Source organism: Sinohyriopsis cumingii, chromosome 19 (assembly GCF_028554795.1).
Source record: "Sinohyriopsis cumingii isolate HCF-2022 chromosome 19, ASM2855479v2, whole genome shotgun sequence".
Taxonomy (NCBI): domain Eukaryota; kingdom Metazoa; phylum Mollusca; class Bivalvia; order Unionida; family Unionidae; genus Sinohyriopsis; species Sinohyriopsis cumingii.
Window position 1 is genome coordinate 24249619 of NC_142979.1, and position 21627 is coordinate 24271245.

At 35.6% G+C, this 21627-nt stretch overlaps 1 protein-coding gene across 2 annotated transcripts; it reads right to left on the reverse strand.

Annotated features, from left to right (window-relative positions):
• Positions 1-1276: 1276 nt before the first annotated feature.
• Positions 1277-20579, reverse strand: LOC149775293 (uncharacterized). 2 transcript variants are annotated; one of them, XM_089942945.1, is made up of 3 exons: positions 19982-20579; positions 15993-17470; positions 1277-6685 (listed from the first exon to the last, which is right to left on the reverse strand). In XM_089942945.1, exons 2-3 carry the CDS (start codon positions 17436-17438, stop codon positions 5648-5650), a joined length of 2484 nt encoding a protein of 827 aa, XP_089799071.1. In that variant the 5' UTR covers positions 17439-17470; positions 19982-20579; the 3' UTR covers positions 1277-5647. The 2 variants fall into 2 exon arrangements, with proteins under 2 accessions (XP_089799071.1, XP_089799070.1); XM_089942944.1 differs by lacking the exon at positions 19982-20579 and having other exon boundaries at positions 15993-18101.
• Positions 20580-21627: the final 1048 nt, after the last annotated feature.

A 21627-nucleotide genomic window follows, 5' to 3' on the forward strand; every position in this document is an offset into this window, starting at 1 on the left:
AAATGTATTTGTCATCTTCTCTCAAAACTGTGTTATCCACTTAAGTGCATCCCACTACAGATCTCTGGGAATTACAAGTGGAATTCAGATGTGAGCTTCACTCTGGCCATGTAGAATTCAGTCTTGAAGTGGAATTAAGTCTAAGTTATACACGTTGTGAGAAGTATAGCTAGTGATGGGAGATTTCAGAGGCATATTTTCACAACTTTACTCAAGCACCTTCCAACAGCATGGGTAAAATATGGTCAATACACTTCATGTGTACTCTTTCATCATATCTTCTTTTGTTAAATGTTGACAAGAGTATCCTCTGTTTATGCACTGTTAGCCAAGTGTGCATAACCTGGTAAAAATGAGGAGTTCTAATAAAGACCCTGAATATTATCCATAATATTTTCCATCTAAACGCAGGGTATTCAACCCACTACATTCAGCGTTTTTTAAAAACTTGGAATGCTTTTCTGGGATTCTTTATGTCTCCACTGCTGCCCTGTCCATATGTACATCCAGCCAGCAAACTTGTTAGCAGAATTCACTGGAAGCAAGACATAGACCATTACAGCAGTTCTTGTCAAAAACACATTCATTGGCAGCAAGACATAAACATTACAGCAATTCTTGATAAGACCATTACAGCAGTTCTTGTCAAGACCACATTTATTGGAAACAAGACACAGGCATTGTTTTTTCTGCCAGCAGCAGCAACAGCAGCAGTTGGCATCAACAGATTTTGGTTGATTTGTTCTTTGATGGCTTCTTGTCATACGAAGCAAAGACAGCTGATTCTACAACATACATGCTTACCCCTATGACCTTGGGGTAAAAGTCGCATAGAAAATATGCATTAAGGATTTGGTTTAAAAATATTTATGCTGCCCAAATTAAACCATTTAATACATTTTCTTTATACTTGTCATGAATCATTATGAAGTTAAGACAATTCTTTCTACAACACACCCATGTGGTTGACTATATCTTTTCTTTGTCAAGTTCACCTGGCCAAAGGTCAAGTTTTTTTTATGGAATGGTCTTGCATTCTTCTTTTATCCATCTGCAAGTTTTTTTTTATCAACTTGAATCTGATTGGTTGAGCTTGTGACCATTCTACTCAGACTTGAGTTCGATTACTTTTGTCAATTACAATTACGATGTGCTTGCAGATGTTGGTTACAATTACAGTTTCAATTATGCAACATTATGACTAATAGGTTAGTTATTTTTGTCAGTTACAAATAGATTAACATTTTCCCGTTAATGAGACACAAAGCAAGACAAATGAGTATTCTATGCACCTGTTATATTCAAAATATACATTATAAGCAAACATAAAATATATTGACATGAAAATGATCACATTTCACTTAATTATAAGAATTATTTAATAACGAGTAAATTGATGTAAACCAGTTACATGAAATGCTGATTGCATCTGTGAAATATGAAAGTTTAAAAATGCTCGTCTTACAGAATGTATATATATATTTGTTTGCAGAGAAATAATGCTTACAATGACAAGACAATATTTAACATTCTTGAATATTTTTCTAAGCAGGTTCAGTGTGTTTGATTAAAACAAGTACAACAGTTGCTAGTATTGCTATATTAAAGTGTATGAAATTGTTTTCTATATGTGCTTTTTTCTAAAAGAGCATTTCATTGTTTCTCTGCATTTTTATTTTCAACACCATTGCTCACAAATTATTTCAAATGTACACTGCTAATGTGGAAAGATGTCCACCTAAAGAATCTATATAAGCTCATAGGAGCACTGTGTTGAAATGAAGTCATTTTACATCCAGCTCAGTCATTCTGGAAAGGAAGAAATATGCAATGCATGCAGAAAAGAATTATGAAAAGCACTTAAATTACAAAATCTTAGTGACCACCACAACATCTACCTCGATACAGATGGCAGACGTGTTTTACACATTCTGTAAAACCTCATTCAGACACTACTGGCTGGAATTTGCCCCTATTGTAGCTTGCCCAATAGGGGATGCACTTCTGGAAAAGACAGGCTTGAAGCTGGAGCTGCTGACTTTACTGACATACACCCATTTATTAAGAAAGGCATCGGAGGCACCTTTTTCAAGGTTAGCTGCCACTATAAAAAGTGAACATTCCAATGTGCCCTGACTTTCACAGCGTGAAGCCAAACAGCTGGGTGACCTATTTTAACAACAATAGCCTCTAGGGATCAGTCATGATGCAGTGTCTGCTTGCTGGTATCAATTGGGTGTGAGCAAACTAGGAGTCCAGTTTGATTCTTTGCTGTGGATGGCACTGTACATACAGCTCAATACAGGACAATGAACCTAGGTGAAGACTGAGTTTGAGAAGGACTTCATCAAACTGATGAATGTCTCTGTCTAGGGACTGACCATGAAAATCAGAAGAAAGTGACTGGGAGGGTTAGGGGAGGCCATAAAGGGAGGATGGCATGCTGTGCTGCCTGATAATTAATCTGTGTTCCATTTTTTTATGGCAACCTCGTTACAATCGACAGCATGAAGGTCAACCTGTGGCTAAACCACCCAATTTACAGTAGATGTGTATCCTACAGGGACAAGGCAAGCCATCTTTACATAGACACTGACAGCCTGCTGTTGAGTATTGAAATGGGTGACCTAAAGCAGGATTTCAGTGAAGCTCTCATATAGGACATGAACAGCTACCCAAAACGTCACCTGATGTTTAGCACCACCAACAAAAAGGTCACAAAGTGCTACAGATAAGTGATAACTGATTTTGTGGGCCTCTGCCAAAAGACATACTCTAATCCTGGTTGATGACTGACCCTTCAAGAAAACTAGTGATATATGTACTGCAAAATACAGTTTGTCAGTACAAGAATAAAATAAAACATTCATACATTTATATTAAAGGATTCTGTATGGTATCTTAACCAACTGTTATGGACATTATGGAACTTGTATACAGGAACAGGCTTCAAAACCATATATTTTTTTCCAGTTAGAAGAAAGGACAGGTTTAACTGAAAATACAAGTATATGTAGTGTCAACGCCATGAGGTATTCCATAGCCACATCAACCTAGTTCTTTCCAAAACTGAGATATAGGTTTTCTATTTACCTGTATTACTACCCTATTTCCAAGCTTCTCACTTTTGTTTACATTCAATTTTAAATATAATAAAAAGTACATTTATTTTAAAATCTGATTCACTGCACTTGAATAACATACCCAAACTTCACTGAAAACATCTAAATAGTTCCTGCCAGGTCCATGTTCAATACAGAAAAACATGATTATCTGTATTGACTAAAGTTACAATATGTAAGGACTATTGTTATGTGCAACCAAATGCAAAATGACTCAGTCCAAGATATATCATTGCACAATGCAGACTACACAATGCAAGATATACACTTGTTCAGTGCAAACTACAGTCCAAGATCTATAACTGTACAGTGGAAACTACACAGACCAATATCTACTATATGCAAACTAAAGTCAAGATCTACCACTGTTCAGTGGAAACTACACAAAGATCTATTACTGTACAATGAAATATAAAGTCTCAAGATCTACCATAATTGTATGGTGCAAACTACACAGACCAAAATCTACATGTGGACTGATTATACAACTCTAAGATGTAGCACGATGTCCTACCCAGTCACATTATCCTGACATTGTTTGAACAACATTTAAAATGTCTAGGCATGGGACAATCATGCTCAACATCACAAGTACAATTAAATTGGGATCAACACAGTCTGTTGTTGAAGTTGTTTTAGGGTTTATGCCATTTTTCAGCACAAGATAGGCTATACATGGCGGCTAGTATAAATGGTGGATGAAGAACCTGTGAAAACCCTAGAAAGAACCACTGACCCATGAGAATCTACTGGCAAGCTTTCTCACATACCCACATTGGCCGAACCCGAGACTCGAACCCACGCAGACAGTGGTGAGATGGCAATGATCCATAATTGTGAGTGCTTTAGTCCACCTGGCCACTCGGGGACCCCCCAACAGTCTGTAGATAACCTTATCTAATATCACTTTATTCTTATCAGACTATCTGCAGGTAGTAACCAGAAGTGTCCTACTTCAGTTACAGTCCAACAATATGGGTCCAATGACATGTCATTTCTTGGTATTATACACTGCTGTTGAGTGTAAATCTATGCCATGCAGAAATAATTTTCAATACTTTTTGTACATGTATGTCACGTAAATAAAATAACAAAGAGTTAAATAAATTCAAAAGTCTTACACACTATTTTATCTTGGAATGATGGAAGAGTGAGGGAGAGGGCTGGAATTTCACTTTTAACTAAATTAGAAATTAGTTCACTAAACTAAATTTTGTTACTGTCGGTAGGTTTCATTATTTTTATGGATTTTGAGGTTGCTCATAACCACAAATTTAAAGAGCCAACAAATCATAAGCCACTGTAATACAGAGGCTTATCCCCATTTTTTCCTTGCCAATTCATTACTAGTGATCAACAATCCTTAGTTATTTGATAATTAAATTTCATTACTGTAATAAAATATTGTCTTTTACAACAGTTTATTTTATTCAAACCATTTTGAAAAAGAAATGTATAATAAAACAATGTATATTGTTTTAATGCACATTTCTACACAGTAATGTGTGGCTGTCTTTTCCACTAACTGCCCGTCTTAAATCAACACGTGATGTGAGAGCAAGTTAGGAAAGAGAAAAAAGTACTAATATCACCTAAAATGAAAGAAAGAATAATGAAATTATGAATGAAAAACAGATTTAAAAGAGATTTACTTTGATCCTTTGTTCAAGCAAAACTGCTGTCATAAATACTTGCATAACATAAGTGCACTTTATAAAGTCGATCAAGTTTCCTAGTACAGTACACACAAATGTCTGTAATATAATTGGAAAATTAAGCTAGTCCAGGTTTCTCAAATCCATGGATAACTGCTGATTATGACCAATCTCTCTGACATTTTAGAACGAGCTGCTTTCCTCCACAGCACATTAAATGTTGCCAGAGCCTGCTGATTGCACTGAGCAAGGGGCAGTCAGTCACGTGTTTCATTCACATATGAAATGTTGACATCACTAACATGACAGGATCACAAGAATAGTACAACTTTATAGAAGGTTATTTAATTAAATTATCATAAAGACATGTTTCAGTAGCTACACAGTTTGGTGTTGGTGAAAGCATCTGCTGTTTGATATTAAGCACTGGATCAAGAACATGTCGTTTGATATATGTTCATATTGGTGGTAGTGTTGTTTTAACAATTCAAGTGACCAGCATTTGTTGACAGTATATTGGGGGCAGTATTTGTAGAGGTTCATCCATGAAATAAAATTCAAACTTTGAGAGACAAATTCATGAATTAATGTATGCACTAAAATTTCTTCCTTTTTTTTTTTGCAAAAGCATGAAATATGATTACCACAAAAACAAAATAAAACCACAAGAGACATTACGTGCAGAATATATTATTTTCACCCAAGAAAAATGGTGATGAAATTGGTTTATAAATCCCAACCAACTCCCACTCCACAACATAGTCTCTTTACATAAATCAATGCAATTTTTAGTTCTACTATGGTACAAGTAACACATTTCTGACTAGTACAAAAATACAGAACCTGCCGTTAAATCAAACCAGATCATTTTTATATAGTGAACAACTTATCTTCAAGATATTTCACTCTTTCATCATTATCAGACAATGCCATGGAGTTCCATTCATTGTAGCATATGACCACAACTTTGTAACCAAGGATCTCGAGTTGTCGAATTTCCATCTGCAGGAAGCCATTCAGTTTTTCATCATTAAATTTTGTAGCAACAAGAATAGCTATTGGCTGATAAGAAGCAGTTCTTGCCTGAGCCCGTTTGGCCTTTGCATAGTAAACTGGTCTTTTGCTCTCATCAAGAAAAAGCTCCACAGTGATTGGATGAAAGTAGGGTGTAAGCACATTCTGCTGAAAGAATTCAGGACCACCAAGAATCTGAGACAATGCATCTAACAGACCAGTAAATTGATTTATCATAGCAAAATAAGGCAAGGAGAAGTTAGAGTCAAAACTTTCATGGAACCATGGGATGTTTAACTGTGGATATTCTAACACGGCACATCTGTTCAAGTGCATAGTCATAAATTTTAATTCCCATCCAGTTTGTGCTCTATACTTGTCAACAGCCATTAGATACTCAAAAGAGAAAATACGACACAAGATCTCCTGAGGACATATTTGTAACAGACAAAGACCATGTGCAAGCGAAATCTGTTCCTGGATATCCAACTTGTCGAAATGCTTCTGCGACATTTCAAGGCAATGTTTGGTAAATACACTGTGCTCCTGAAGCTGGTATCCAGACTTTGCAATGACCATAACAATCAATACAAAAACCTTACCAATCAATGCCTCACTATGTCTGATCAGATACTGGGCCAGGCTGTCAAGAACATCTTTCTTGTACAGTTTCGTCTTCCGAATGCTAAAGGCAAATCTGTACAACTCATCCATTTTCATCAACATTGTTAATTTTGCCATCTTCTCATACAGCAAATAAATCTTTTCTGCATGTCTGTACTTGCTGTGCTCAAAAAAACCAAGTTTGTAAGCAACATCACAAAGTTCCTGTAGTTCCGTTGTCTCAATCTTCTGAACAAATGCATTGTCCAGCAGTATATGAAGATCCAAGATCTAAAATTAAAGAAAGAATACTTTTAACAGTGCATTATACATTTCTTTCATGGCCCTGTCCCTACCAATGACCTTGACCTTTAAGCTAAGGACGTAACTATGGTATGATAAGGGGGCGCTCACCAGTTAATATGTACTTTTGAGAGAGTGACGTATGTAAGGTGAAGTAGTTCGCATTTAAAACATGCACAATGGAGAGAATGTTGGCATACCTCTATGCTACATTAATGTAATGTGGATGATATTTCTTTGGATATTGTACTTTTGGAAATTTGACATGATTTAAGTACATTACTAACAAAAATGACTGCTCCCTTGTGATAAAAAATCAGCCTGAATTAGTCTAAAGTACACTATACATAGCAGCTATTAAAATAGGGAAAATGAATTTTGCCAGACTAGACAATACCAGCTTCTGAAAGTGCAATGAATGAATTACCAAATATATAAAATGTAAAAAAAAGTTATCGGCTCTTTTTTATACAATTGACCTCTGAAGTTCAGGAAGTGAAAATGACCAAGTACAGCTAGCACTTTTTTGAAAGGTGCACACCTGAAGTAAGGCCAAGCTGTATACTCTGAAAGCTGGGGAAATTCTTTTTCTTTAAAATCCTAACCCTATGCAAAATACGAAACTGAGAGCGCCACCTAAGGTAATGGGCCTGGGAAAAATTTCATGTGATATTTAATGGGGTTAAGATTTGACATCCTGGATAAGAAAAGCTTGCAGCTGACTTGGCATTATGCCTTGTTATGACCTTGATACTGAATACATGTGATGCACAGGACACTTTCAAATCAAGTTACATGAATATAAAATGATAAAGTCTAATTAAAATATCTTCACTGGTTCAAAACTTATATGCCCTTATTTGCTCAGAGATATAGTACAGAGTATGTTGAATATGCTTTCCTCATCATAATGAAAACTAGTGATGGTGGGAGTTGCGGTGGCTCCATGATTAGAGTGCTGCCCTAGTGACCATAAGGTTGCTGATTTTATTTGTGCTACTGGATCAGTCCTGGTAAGCTAACATGATAGGTCCTTGGGCAAGACACTTCACCCCCTACCACTTGTTTTTCTGTAATGTACAACACCAAACCAATGAAAAGTCATACCTATAAATAGATCACTATTTTCCTTGCCTCTGCAGTGACCTTGATATCATTTTATTTAAATATCTTTGGGGGTTCAAAAGTTAATAGACTCCAGAAAGGACTATAAGCCAGCGTTACATTTTCTTTGTATGTGATCTTAAAACTTGAGGCTGTGGGTACAGTTTTGGTAAGCCAAACACCATCTATAATAAACATTAAGTGGCTAAAATTCCATTCAAATATCTTCAGTGGTTCAAAAGTTATCCTCCAGACAAGATTAAAGTGTTTGGTTTTTATATTTTTTACTGCATGGTAACATGGGTAGTCACACTTGGTACCAGTTTTTATTGCTTTACTTCAGTTACAAGTGGAGCGGAGTACACACTCTATATATGTGAGCAAATGTGGAGATGAATCATGGATGTGAGGGTGTACGTTTATTAAATTAAGTATTATCAGACAAACATTTTTTACTTGAAAATACTGCTTTTGTCTTTAAATACAATACCCAATCATAATACCTTAGGAGCATAGTTAAGAGGTGGAGAGAGTTATAATCCTTACCCCAGACCAAACAGGTCTCATAAGGCATGTGAGACAGCTTCTAGATCAGGTGTCAGCAACCTATGGCATGTGTATCAATGGTGACAGGTCAGACTCTTTGGAAAGGCAAGTGGTACAAGTTGTAGCTTAGTACAGTATGTACTGAAAACAATAATTAAAGGAACTAATATGACTTGGCACACTGCATTCTACAACTGAGCGAACATGTCACAGCAGTTCTAAAAGGTTGCTGATGCTAATTCTAGATTCATAAGCTGGCTTTAGCACTAACTCCATATTCTGGGGCACAGTTTTAAAAGATAAAAGTTTTCCCTTCTGCAAATCCAGCAAAGTCATGAAGCAGTGTCTTTTGGATGCAACTGAATGATGTGAAAAGGTAACCTGTTGCACCATGGTGATAGGCCCCACCAGATCTAGTTGAACCTTTTAGATGCAAGATCTCTGAGGTAAAAGCTGGAAAAATAGACTGGCCTCTATCCCAAACTTTTACAATGTCATCTAGGGAACAGTTTCACTCAACAATTCATTCAGTAACCACCAGAACTTCATCAGTCCAGATGCATAGCAAGTTCATTTAATCTTGGGCCAGTTCCTGATATGAAGAGCAGATACCCAATTTTATTCTAGATGAACATATGCCTGTGCTGATAAAAGCCTGATAATCCATCCTTTTCTTTGGGGGGGGGGCTCGAAGAGGTGGGGCCTCCCTAGATATGCCAGCTCAGTGATTTTCTCGTACCACATCAGAGCTCTCAATGTAGATAACCTTAATATGTTTTCAGAGTAGACAAGGTTTTCAGCACAAAAGCTTGATTTCCTATGAGCAGAAGCCTGTTACAGGCAATATAACCACCTATCATGAGTGACACTGTTCCATCCTGTTGGAACTACAAGTAGTTCAGGTCAACTAATAAAGCATGTATTTTGCTGACTGTCCAAAAGGAGAAGTCAGTTCTCCCTAAAATAATTCAAGTCTGGCTTGACCCCTGGAAGGGACTGCAACTTTTGCTGGTGGGACTCCTATTTTTACCAAAATGGGTGTCCTGGACTCCTAGTTTTAAAATCCTAGCGAGACCACTGTTATATGTTGGTACATGGGGCAAAGTCTCAGTCTTCATTGGGACAAGAGAATGATTTTACATTGTGATTGGTCTCTACTGCCTTTTCAAGAGCAAGCTGTTGGTCTCTTGCTGTAGAATGTCTGCTTAGAGCAGGTCTTTGGGCATCCCTCTAGCTGAAGGGACTTGGGACAATAGAGGAGTGACATTCCAAAATCTAGGAACCTTAACCATACCTGAATATCCGATAATGAAACTTTCTTGATAAAGAGAGGCTGGTGTGGAGAGAGAAAATAGGGTGAAAATGATTTCCCTCTCTCTACCTCTTCTTGAGAACTTTTGCCTTCTGCCACAATAGGATCAGTTATTTCCTCACCATGGTCATGGATAAGAACTGTGATCCTTGCTTGACTTGTGATGATCTTTCAGAAAGGTGGAAGTGGAGAGACAGCACTTCATCTCTTTCCAGCACTTTTACATATCCATGCATTCTGATTATTTTTAGGCAAGATATGCCCATCCTTCTGAGAACAGTTTGGCACAAGACATATCATTTCAGGCATGAGATAATGCTTGTTGTTATTCAAATGTCAAACACTTACTGCACAACAACAGACCCTCCATGTGTGATAAAATCAAATGTGTTCCAAACAAGAGACACAATTGCGCAGCACCATCTAAAAATATTGATTAGGAAGACAACCAGCTATGTCCCTCAATGACTGCCTATACAGTTAAAATTGCCAAAGTGTAAATCAAAAAAACTATGAAGTCAATGCTATGAAATGACTTATGTATAAAAAACTGATATGGTATACTGCAATGAACTCTAATGTCTATGTCAGGAGAGGAAGTGATTCTTAAAAAATCCTTCGTTTGCTTAACTATTAGACGACTAGAAAGGGATGGATAACTTCGATTTTATATCAGAACTGTCAGAAGCTGAGTTTTTCCATCGGTTGTTTGGAATTCTGTAAGTCATGCTGACTGCAATTTTGGCACCTATAATAAAAGGCAATAAATATATTTAATCCTGATTGGTTACGCTAAATAAGGGGCATGGTTCCCACACGAAAATTTCTTGGGGGTTAAATTGCCCTCATTGAAAGAAATCTAGTCAGTCTGCAGTTTTCCTGCAAGAGTGAAAATATAAGGGACTCCAAGAGTAAATTTGGAAGAAATTCTCTTATAAAACATTGGTCAAAATTAAGGGACCAGATGTCTGGAAAGTCAACAGACACAATTTGAAGGTAGAAGTGAACAAAGCCTGAAAGCACAAGGTATTTGCATCAATTTCATGTAATTCATTGATACCAATATAACGATTTGCTTACATTTACATGAATTTGTTTTAATCCGTAGATCAATATTCTTGATATGAGTATAACTGAGTTAATATATCTGAATTCATACAATAAACAAAAAGGGTTAAACACCAAATTACACCCAAGTGGATTACCCCTGAGATCAATGAGGCTTGGCACCTAAGAGATAAGAGATAATTTCCACAAGAAAAAAGACATGAAAAGCTATAGAAAGTGAAGAAATAAAACTAAGCACCTGATAGATAAGGCAAAAGAGAACTACTATAAACAGGCTATTAATGAAAGTAAGAGTACCAAAACATTGTGGAAGCATCTAAAAGAGCTGAACCCACCCAAGAACAGTTGTCTTCCCCCTAGACTTAAGCAAAATGATGATATAGCAACATCTGTACAAGACAATGTGGAAATGTTCAACAATTTCTTCATAAGCATCTTCAGTAAGAGTAATCAGAACCAGACTAACATCCCAATTGAACTTGATGCTCTTCTATTATTTATAATAGCTAAAATTCCTGATGATAATTATTTTTCAATAGCTAATGTTAGTGAAGTGGATGTTTTTGATATGCTAATTAAGGTTAATATTAATAAATCCTCTGGATTGGATGTTATTGGTCCATGAATTCTTAAAATTGCTGCACCAGTAATAACAAAGTCACTAACGCATATCATAAATTTAAGTATAATGAGTGGTAATTTTCCAAAAACACTGAAATGTGCAAAGGTTACACCTATCTTTAAGAAAGGAGAAAAGGAGGATCCAGGAAATTACAGACCAATATCAATTCTACCTGTATTGTCAAAACTATTTGAAAAGCATGTAGCCATTCAGGTCTATAAATTTTTCGAAACGTACTCTCTATTTCATAAAGCGCAATCAGGATTTAGAAAGTACCACTCGTGCCAAACAGAACTTACCAAATTAATTGATCTTTGGCTGAAGGAAATGGATAATGGACATATGACTAGGATTGTTTTCCTTGACTTCAAGAAAGCCTTTGATCTTGTTGATCATGAAATTCTGCTGCAAAAGTTGAACTGTTACAGGTTTGACAATCCTTCTTTAAACTGGTTTAGATCATACCTAAACCAAAGGTCTCAACAAGTAAGCATTGGAAATATTAGCTCTCAAACTCGCACTATTCATTCAGGAGTCCCTCAAGGCTCAGTTTTGGGCCCTCTCCTCTTCCTTATCTATATCAATGATCTACCATTAAATAATGGATCCACAAACACAGATTTGTTTGCAGATGATGCAATCTTGTATACATCTAGTTCTGATACTGAAGTTATCCAAATGAGATTAAACTCAGACCTTATTAGAGTCCAAAACTGGGCACAACAAAATAGGATGGTAATTAATGAAGATAAAACAAAATGCATGATTTTGGGGACATCACAAAAGCTACACAAGTCAGGGAACCCAAAACTATCTCTTGCAATAAATAATCATCCATCAGAAAATGTCAAACATGAAAGGCTTGTAGGTGTGTCTGTAGATAATAATTTATTATGGAATGACCATATTGATAAGCTTTGTAAAACACTGTCATCCAAAATTGCCCTTCTCAGCAGAATCAAGAAATATTTACCTATGGAAACTCTCAATCTATACTACAAGTCATATATTCTTCCAACAATGGATTATTGTTCTAATGTATGGGGAAACTGTGCTAAATCTGAGCTTGAAAGGATTTATAAACTTCAGAAGTGAGCAGCACGTGTAATTTTAGTTGCATCTGTTGATCATCCCTCAAAAGCATTATTTACAAAACTCAAATGGTGCACAATATTATGACAAGATAGATTTTCACAAGGCAGTTCTTTTACATAAATGTCTGCATGGAACTGTACCAGAGTATCTTCAGGACTTATTCAGGCCTTTTTCAACACAATACCAGCTGAGATCAATATCACATGGAAACCTTCTAATACCAAAACCAAGAACAGAGCAATTTAAAAAGAGTTTTCAATACTCTGGTACAGTTCTGTGGAATAAGCTTCCACTACATGTAAAATCTGCTGAAAATATTAGAGTATTTAAGAAAAGATATCATGAGCATGTATCTGTTTCTAATAGATAATGCAATTTAGTATGTTAATACAAAACATGTTAATATAAACACTAATTATTGCTATCTTCATATAATGTGCATTGTTATACTCTCCTTAAGAGGGTCTCAAGGGAGAATAGTCCTTGACTAATGAGTCACCCTCTATAAAAAAAGCATTATTATTATTATATTATTATTATTATTATTATGATCTTTATTAGTTTGACAAATTGTTTGAATTTGTCATCTTGTTTGTAAAGGAATTGGGTATTCTAAGAATTTCATGCATTACTTTAGTTGATATGAGTTACAAGAATCCGTGTGAATTCACTATCATAGATGATTTCATGCATGATAAAAACTTGAATGTGTGTATTCGCTGAAAATAATGCAGTTAAGCCATGGAATAATGAATTTCATTCATTCATTTGTGTAACTGAGACAAGAATGGAACCATTATGTCTCATGTAATGTTAATGGGAATCAGTGATGAAATAGCCATTAGGAAGTACATTAATCTTATGATACTAAGTTTGTTTATGGTCTGCCATATTTAGCTTTACCAGACAGCCTTTGGTCTGTTCAAATTCCGATAGAATGATATCTGACATAATGAGAGGGGAGTAATGATCTGTTCCCATTATGACGACTGACAGAATATTTAGGTCACTTCTCTCTTTAATTTGTATGGGGAAATAACTCCACGGATGTATCCATGTACCTACTTATCCAACTATCTACGTAGTTACGTATCCACCTACCCACACAAAGTTTGAGGTCCAAAAAGAGGTGAGACAGTAGGGAGGTCGGAAAAGGGAAAAAGGGAAAAGACTTGTATTATTCCAGTTGTTCATGTAATTGATTAAATATTTGTTCTTCCATGAACAGGGGCTCCTGTCATTCTGTTCTATATATCTGCTCAGACCTATTTATTCCATCTTCAAGTTTCACTTCATTTTAATATTTACTCAACAATACCAAGGGCGATCACCCTCTAGATAACGATAACCAAATAAAGCATTACACCTTGTAAGAAGGCACAACCTCACAACACCACCACCAGTAGCATCTGCTCCGTAAAACCACACCTACATTTTTATCTGAACTAAGCTCTTGTAGGCTTTTTAATTTTAGTAACAACAGCCATATCTGATGGCAGATTGGCATCATTTGTACAAATATTAAAGTTATTTATACAAGAAAGCTCTGTCAAGTTTAGTTGAATTCTATTCAGCAATTTTGAAGAATTTGTCAAGTTTTTCAATTTTGTTATAACTGTGGCCATATGTGGTGGCAAATCATAATCATATGTACAAATCAGGAAGGTCTTCATGCCAGACAATCTGATTAAAACCAAAAATCTACTTTCAATAAGCAGATCTGATAGGCACCAATATGAAGTCATGTTTGACTGACCTTTTGAATCGATAATCAAATTACTGCTTTCATACTTCTTAAAAACATCATCCAGAATATATTGTTGCTAAAAATAACATATAGCAGCAATAAACAATATGATACGCTAAATATAAGAGGACTGGGATATTCACAATTGACACCACAACAATAATTCAGTGCTGGATTAAGGCCCTAAGCACCAAAAATACATGTATTATGGTGCAAACTCACCCACACACACTTCCTACAAAATGTTAGACTTTTAAAAAAAAACCAATATTAAAAGATAAAAAGGTCTGAAAATACTAGTGCTGCCATCATTTTAAATCAAAAAACTTGTACATGCACATCAAAATGGTCATATATAATTCATTCAATTTTATCATCAACATTTAATCTGACATTTTTGGGTACCCCTGTTGGGCTGGCACCCTAAGCATGTGCTTATAGGGTAATCTGGCACTGATTAACTTTTATCACTACTTGTCAGATCTCCATTACCTGTCAGATCTCCATTATGTTGGAGAAAAGAGACTCAAGTTTCTACTCTTACACACCTTGGCTGATAAGGTTCTTCCTTATCCCAACTGTAAGTTATTCACAAAGTCTCATAACTGCAGAGGGTAGATAACTTAAGTTGTTGTTGTTGTAGGGTCTAACACCATTTTTCAGCACACAATAGGCTATACATGGCGGCCAGTATTAATGGTGGAGGAAGAACCCGGGAAAACCTCGGAAAGAACCACCGACCCACGAGAAGCTACCGGCAAGCTTTCTCACATACCTACATTGGCTGAATCTGAGACTCTAACCCACGCAGACAGAGGTGAGATGGTAGTGATCCGTAACGGAGAGCGCTTTAGACCACTTGGGGTCCTGATAACTTATGTTAAAGTGTAGAAATAAAATTGGTAACAGATAGACCAACATCATCATAATTCTTATGGTGGATGTATAAAAAAAGACAAATTTGTGTGAATATAGGTGGGGTTAGTATGACCAAGGTAAGGTAGGAAAATATAATGCACAATTTTTGCATACTGGAATTGTGTACATTTCTAATTATTTGGAAATTAGCATAAATTCTACAAAAGACTGTCCTAAAACAGACCCTATCTAAAGTCTATAAAAATTCACCCAACCTTCTACCTATTATAACTAAATCTGGCTTTTGTGTTTGTTTTCACAATGAGGCTGCATATTGTGCATGTCAGTAAATTTATATAAAAGCTTGTGTTGTTAAGCAGTAAAATCTTCATTTCAAGGAGAAATCAGTAAAAGCTGCACTTTAAATCTAGCCCGAGCATATATGTCAATTCCATTGAATATTATTATGTAATGATACATAACAAGCTGGGGATTAAACTGTCAGCAGTCCATTGGAATTTCTGTTATAGTGACAACTAATTGATAGCTGCCAATCTCTGCAAAGAATGCAAACTTTCTCCCACATATATTAGGCATTGGTGAACAAATCTATTTTCCTGCATGGGCAACCTAGGACAAGTTGAAAATGTTACTGGTCGAGTACCTAAACGTTGTATATTACATGCCCTAAATTATGTGTTAAGTATTAGGAAACATTTAAATTCTGTTGTGCAGCTCCATAAGAAAACTCAATTCTAGGCAATCAGGCCATCTCAGAATTTTTCCAGCCCATTTATGCATATAAATTTGGACAATATGAACAGAATCTGAAATCGTCTAGATATCAAGAAATAAAAGGACACAAAGTAATTTGGGTTATGTATGGACTGACAGTGTACATAAAAGTTACGAAAAATTACATATACCTGTATTACTTATTTACCTGTGCCTGTGTGCACTTCCTCCTGCTTAGAAGATCCAGCCCTCTTAGAAGAACAGTAATCTCAGACATTCTGAACTGTGAAATCATGGCTTCAACTTTGTCAATAAAAAGTTTAGGAAATGGCTTGTCTTCAGGAGATGTGCACAAATACATCTGTGCTAAATAAACAAATTCCTTTGTTTCAAACAGTATCTGCGATTTCTGCATATGATCCATGAGTGTATTATGTAGAGGTAGTGATGCAGAGAATGAACGGTAATAATTGCTGATCTGTCTAAAGGCTTGTGGTACATCCATAATTCTACCCATGTTCTCATTAATTTTTGCATCTACTGCACACTGACAAGTCTTGTTTTTTACTTTATGAAACTGGGTAAAATTAACAACTTTTAAAAGATCATCGATATTTGCCTCTTCTATATGTTTAACCACTAATCTTTCCAATGATTCTCTTTCGTTTATATTAAGCTTCTGCCATCTTACTCCAAGCAAAAGTGTTAAAATCTCTGTTAACGTTGCTGATGCTTTAACTTTCTCAAGCATATTTAAAGCCAAGAAGTGGACCTTTTCCAAAATATCCAATGCATGAGCCGTTACCTTCAGTGATTTATAAACAACTAATTGCCAACCAACTTGTGCAATAACTTCTATTTGATATGGCTTCAGTTCGTGCAATCTTTTCTCAATTTCTTTAAAACATAAGTCACTCAATCTTACCATGTAGGATAACGGCACTGATCTGCTAGAAGATTTACTAAGCATGATCATGATTGATCGTACACTATCAAGATTCATACATCTATCATCTTCAGTCATGGATAATAGTCTTTCTAGGTACCAGTCTCGCATTTTTGAACACTGAATTAAACTGAACGGTTCTAAAAGTCTGGCAACCCTTTCCAAGCAACATCTTGTATCTTCCATGACAATGTTTGTTTCAAAACTTTTCTGCAGTCTTGGCATGCATACTCGCAAAAAAAATAAATCCCATCTGAGAGGTGTAACTTTCACATGATCAAAAATCGTCGCCAAATCATTCAAACACATAGGATATTTTTCATCGTAGAAGAGGGAAATCAATTCCTGCATAACTGAATGCTCAACTGAAATCCCTAGAGTAACCAAGCATGCAAACACTTCTGCATTGTCTGCAGGAGTAAACTGTGAAAGGTGTCCTTGGATTTGATTCAACAAACCTTGGAAATAGGGATTTTGGAACACAAACATCAAAATTTCTGCCTCATTTTGATACTGAAATACTTTTGCAAATGTGATTATCGGTGGCTGATTCTGAAAGACTGCATTCTTGCATAACATTTTATTGTACATAAATGTTCTTATAATTTTCAAACAGTCAACAGCTACAAATGGATCCAAGTTTTCTAGTGGGAATTTCTCAGCAACAGTTTGCAACATGGCACTGACATCACCCTGTTCTTTGATCATCTTTTCAAGGTGCTGAGAACTTGCAAGCCATTCTGAAATTGTAGAAAATGTCCTGAAACCAATACGGCTTTCAACCCATAAATTCCATTTTATAGATGCATAACAAAATGATAGATTTCTTTTAAAACACGCACCTGGACAAATAGTATTGGAATTAATAGTGTGCCTAAACTTGGCTACTCGATGTATATATCGAAATCCACATCCGTGAAGTAATGATATGAAACGGGCAAGCATTGTGTTACAGTGCAACTTTCACATGCAGATCGTCATAGAAAAGAGCTAAATGTAATCGATGCTTTTAGTGCCCTACGTATTGTAAAGGAGAATTTCATTGAAATGGAATCTTGCTATGGAGGTTTATGAATGACAGTTCTGTTCCAGTCATGCCACAGGGGTTCGTTACAAAGAAAATGAGGGGTCTAACCTGTACTGTAACAATATAACACAAGGGAAGACATGAATCAGAACCCCTCGGTAGTTCCAACCCTGATAGTTTATCCTAATTGCGTTTGCTAATTTCTAACTTAGGCAAGTCGTAATCAAGAATAGTTCAATTTTCAAAACAGCTCGTCACACTTTGTTCAGTTTGTGACATATTAGATAAAATACAGTAATTGTGCGCCGATCTTGACATGTGGACAAGTAACGTCCACAGCAGTGCCGTTTGCATTCGGATTGTTTTGGATTTCATCATTGACCGAAAGGTAAGATCCGAACAACCATGAGTCCACAGTAAAGGGGGCGCTCACCAGTTACTATGTACTTTTGAGAGAGTGACTTATGTAAGGTGAAGTTGTTTGCATTTAAAACATGCACAGTGGAGAGAATGTTGGCATACCTCTATGCTACTTTAATGCAATGTGGCTGACATTTCTTTGGATATTGTACTTTGGGAAATTTTACATGATCTAAGCACACTGCTAACTAGAATGACTGCTCCCTTGTGCTCAAAAATCGGCCTGAATTAGTCTAAAGTACACTATACATAGCAGCTATTCAAATAGGGAAACTGAATTTTGCCAGACTAGAAAATACCAGCTTCTGGAAGTGCAATGAATGAATTACCAAATATATAAAATGTTAAAAAGGTTATCAGCTCTTTTTTTATACAATTTATCTCTGAAGTTCAGAAAGTGAAAATGACGAAGTGGAGCTATATAGTACTTTTTTGAAAGGTGCATATCTGAAGTAAGGCCAAGCTGTATACTCTATAACCCATATTACACCCATCAATCGTACACCAAAATAAAGGGAATTGAAGATTCTTTGAACTATACCTAAGATATACAAGGTCTTTTTTTTAAATAGCCAGTATAACCAGTGAGGAAAACCGGGGAAATTATTTTTCTTTAAAATTCTAACCTATGCAAAATACAAAACTGTAGAGCGCCACCAAATATCGTTATTGTACATTGTGGTGCGTTTTAATTTTGGTGGCTAAAACAAATATTGGTTTTGGTAAATTTGGTGTTGATTGATGGTTACACTGTTGCATAGTGCATTGTTAAATCCTGACACATACTTATTGTTTGAAAATACAAGTCAGTACATATTGTAATCACTTCAACAGTTATAAACTTTGTGTTTGTATTGTTGTCAGTATATTAACTTCAATGAAAATGGATGAGCCGCAGTTGTTAGTTACGAAGATGACACAATAAAATATCTACTTATTTCCTTTCTATCATCTGCTTGTATTTAGCACTGAACTACATACTCGAGTAATAACTCTAACAAGGCCTGGGAACATTATATTGTATGGTGGTGGAGGGATGAGGAAGAGAGAGATCATTCACTGTACTGTTCCAGTTATGTCTAATTTATGTTTTGTATCCTGACTTTTGTCAAAGATTATATGTTATGCGTATTTTAAATTTATTGTATGATTTACCCTTGTCAATAATTGAGGGTAGGAGTTTGGGCCTACCAGACTAATGTCTTTTTTTAAAAAAAAAAAAAACATTACATAGCTAATTTTTGTCTACGTTTGTAGATTGTATGTTAAGATTATTATTTGTGTGTAACATGTTTACTTGGTTTTTAGTTCTAGGCATAGCCTTTCATTCTGACCTTAGAAAATTCTAAAATGAATAATGTTTACAGTTTGCTGGACATTTTCATTAAGATAATCCCCATCTTGGTCCCTATATTGTGTCTTATATTTTTGACATTTATATAATCCCCATCTTGGTCCCTATATTGTGTCTTATATTTTTGACATTTATATAATCCCCCATCTTGGTCCCTATATTGTGTCTTATATTTTTGACATTTATATAATCCACATCTTGGTCCCTATATTGTGTCTTATATTTTTGACATTTATATTTTTGTGTTAGGGAGAAGTAAACAGAAATTCTAAATTCCTTTCTTTAACTTCAGTTGTGTTCAGTTTTAATTTGAGAGGATTTTTCAAAAACTGTCGCCAGTACAAATAGTGAATATTTTTCCAAGTCTATTAATGTAATTGCCAATGAAAATTGAAAAAGATGGGATAGTTATTACTTTATTGACAACAAGCAGTACAGCCATAATATTACCAAATAAATCATTACATGACTGTTTTGCACTACTTCCATGGTCTTTGCATCCCCCATCACCGTTAGTGCATAGGTATGACTGTTGTCACCTGAAATAAATGCATTATCAAATGTAAAATACCTGAAATAAATGCATTATCAAATGTAAAATATCTACATTCCTGGCATCTACAGCCCCTCTCTCTCTCTCTCTCTCTCTTTAATAGAAACGTCAGGTATTAAGCAAATCTATAGTATGTATATCATTTTACAAATAATAATTTTGTAAGGAACTTTAGTCAATGACATTTTAATAACAAAACTCTATGATCGTACTTTGCAATGTAAGGTAAGTGACGTTTAATGCGACCGTCGAGTTCATGCAATCAGGCATTAAATCACACACACACACACTTACGGCTAGCTTCACAAAATACATCTCCGTCAAAAAGAAGTTTGGAAATTTATTTTTGCCGCGCTTTACATGTTTTGCTTGTAGTGAATTTCTTCCTAAATCCCAAGAATAATCACCGAATGCTGTAGATGTTTTTTCTCGACAAGCAAACTAGGATCGCCATCCCACCAATGAAACGTCAACACCTGGCATTATTATACCGTATATATAAGCATTAATTACCATCATTAAACTAAAAGAAGGAACGAAGAAACATATCACAGAGCACATTCACCCACCCACCCCAAAAAAATCGGAATATGTTATTTAGTAAGCAGTGTTATATGCATATATATATACATATACATATATATATATATATATGAGTTAACAATAAGGAAATAAGGTGGAATATAAAATGTGGGAAATAATTATCACATGTATGGTAGCTTGAAACCACATTTGAACTGTTAACATAACCTCACACCCATTTTAGGCATTGTTAGTTATAACTAAAAAAACATTCTTTATTTGTCAATCAATTGCTAGTGCTTTCACTCACTATAGAACAGGCGGTTTCTTTGAAGTATGTCGAAGAGGCTTGAGTCTAACCTTAAAGGTTAAAACTGTTGTGCAGTTTGGGTACAGCTGACCAGAATATGAAATGGGGGCACGTTGGGGGGGGGGAGGGGGATAACGCACTCCACAGGGAGAAACGACGTGTCTTTTGAGAATTTCACGTGAATTGGACCCGAAAATGTTAAATATGCCACGAAAAACTTCCCAATGGTATGTCCCAGTCTGCGTGCATTCGGCTTCAATCTCCCAACTTGGTTTTTTACAAGATTTATTTTTTGCATGACACGCTAGAATAACTGTACGGTATTAACTAAATTTATTCAACGACTATTTGAATTTTTTTGGAAATCTTTCTGTCATTTTGAAACTTCAACACAGAAGGGACATTCTTCGTTGGAACATATTTGGATTTCTTGGAACTATTGGAACTGAAAGGACATTTAAGAAATAGGAATTTATTCACCATGCTGTAAGCTAATTTAATTCTTTCACTCCTGTATTTTGAGAAATAAATTATTTTCAATTATGCAAAACCTTTTTGTTTTGCTATTTCTTGTTGCGTAGTTTAAGTCCCTGGGATTGATGGCAAAAGTAAAAGACCAATGAGCAAAATTACCATATATTAATTACCCTGCCTGGATTCCTGTTTGGTGACACACTCCTTCAAAATATCACAACCAGTTGTAAATGAATT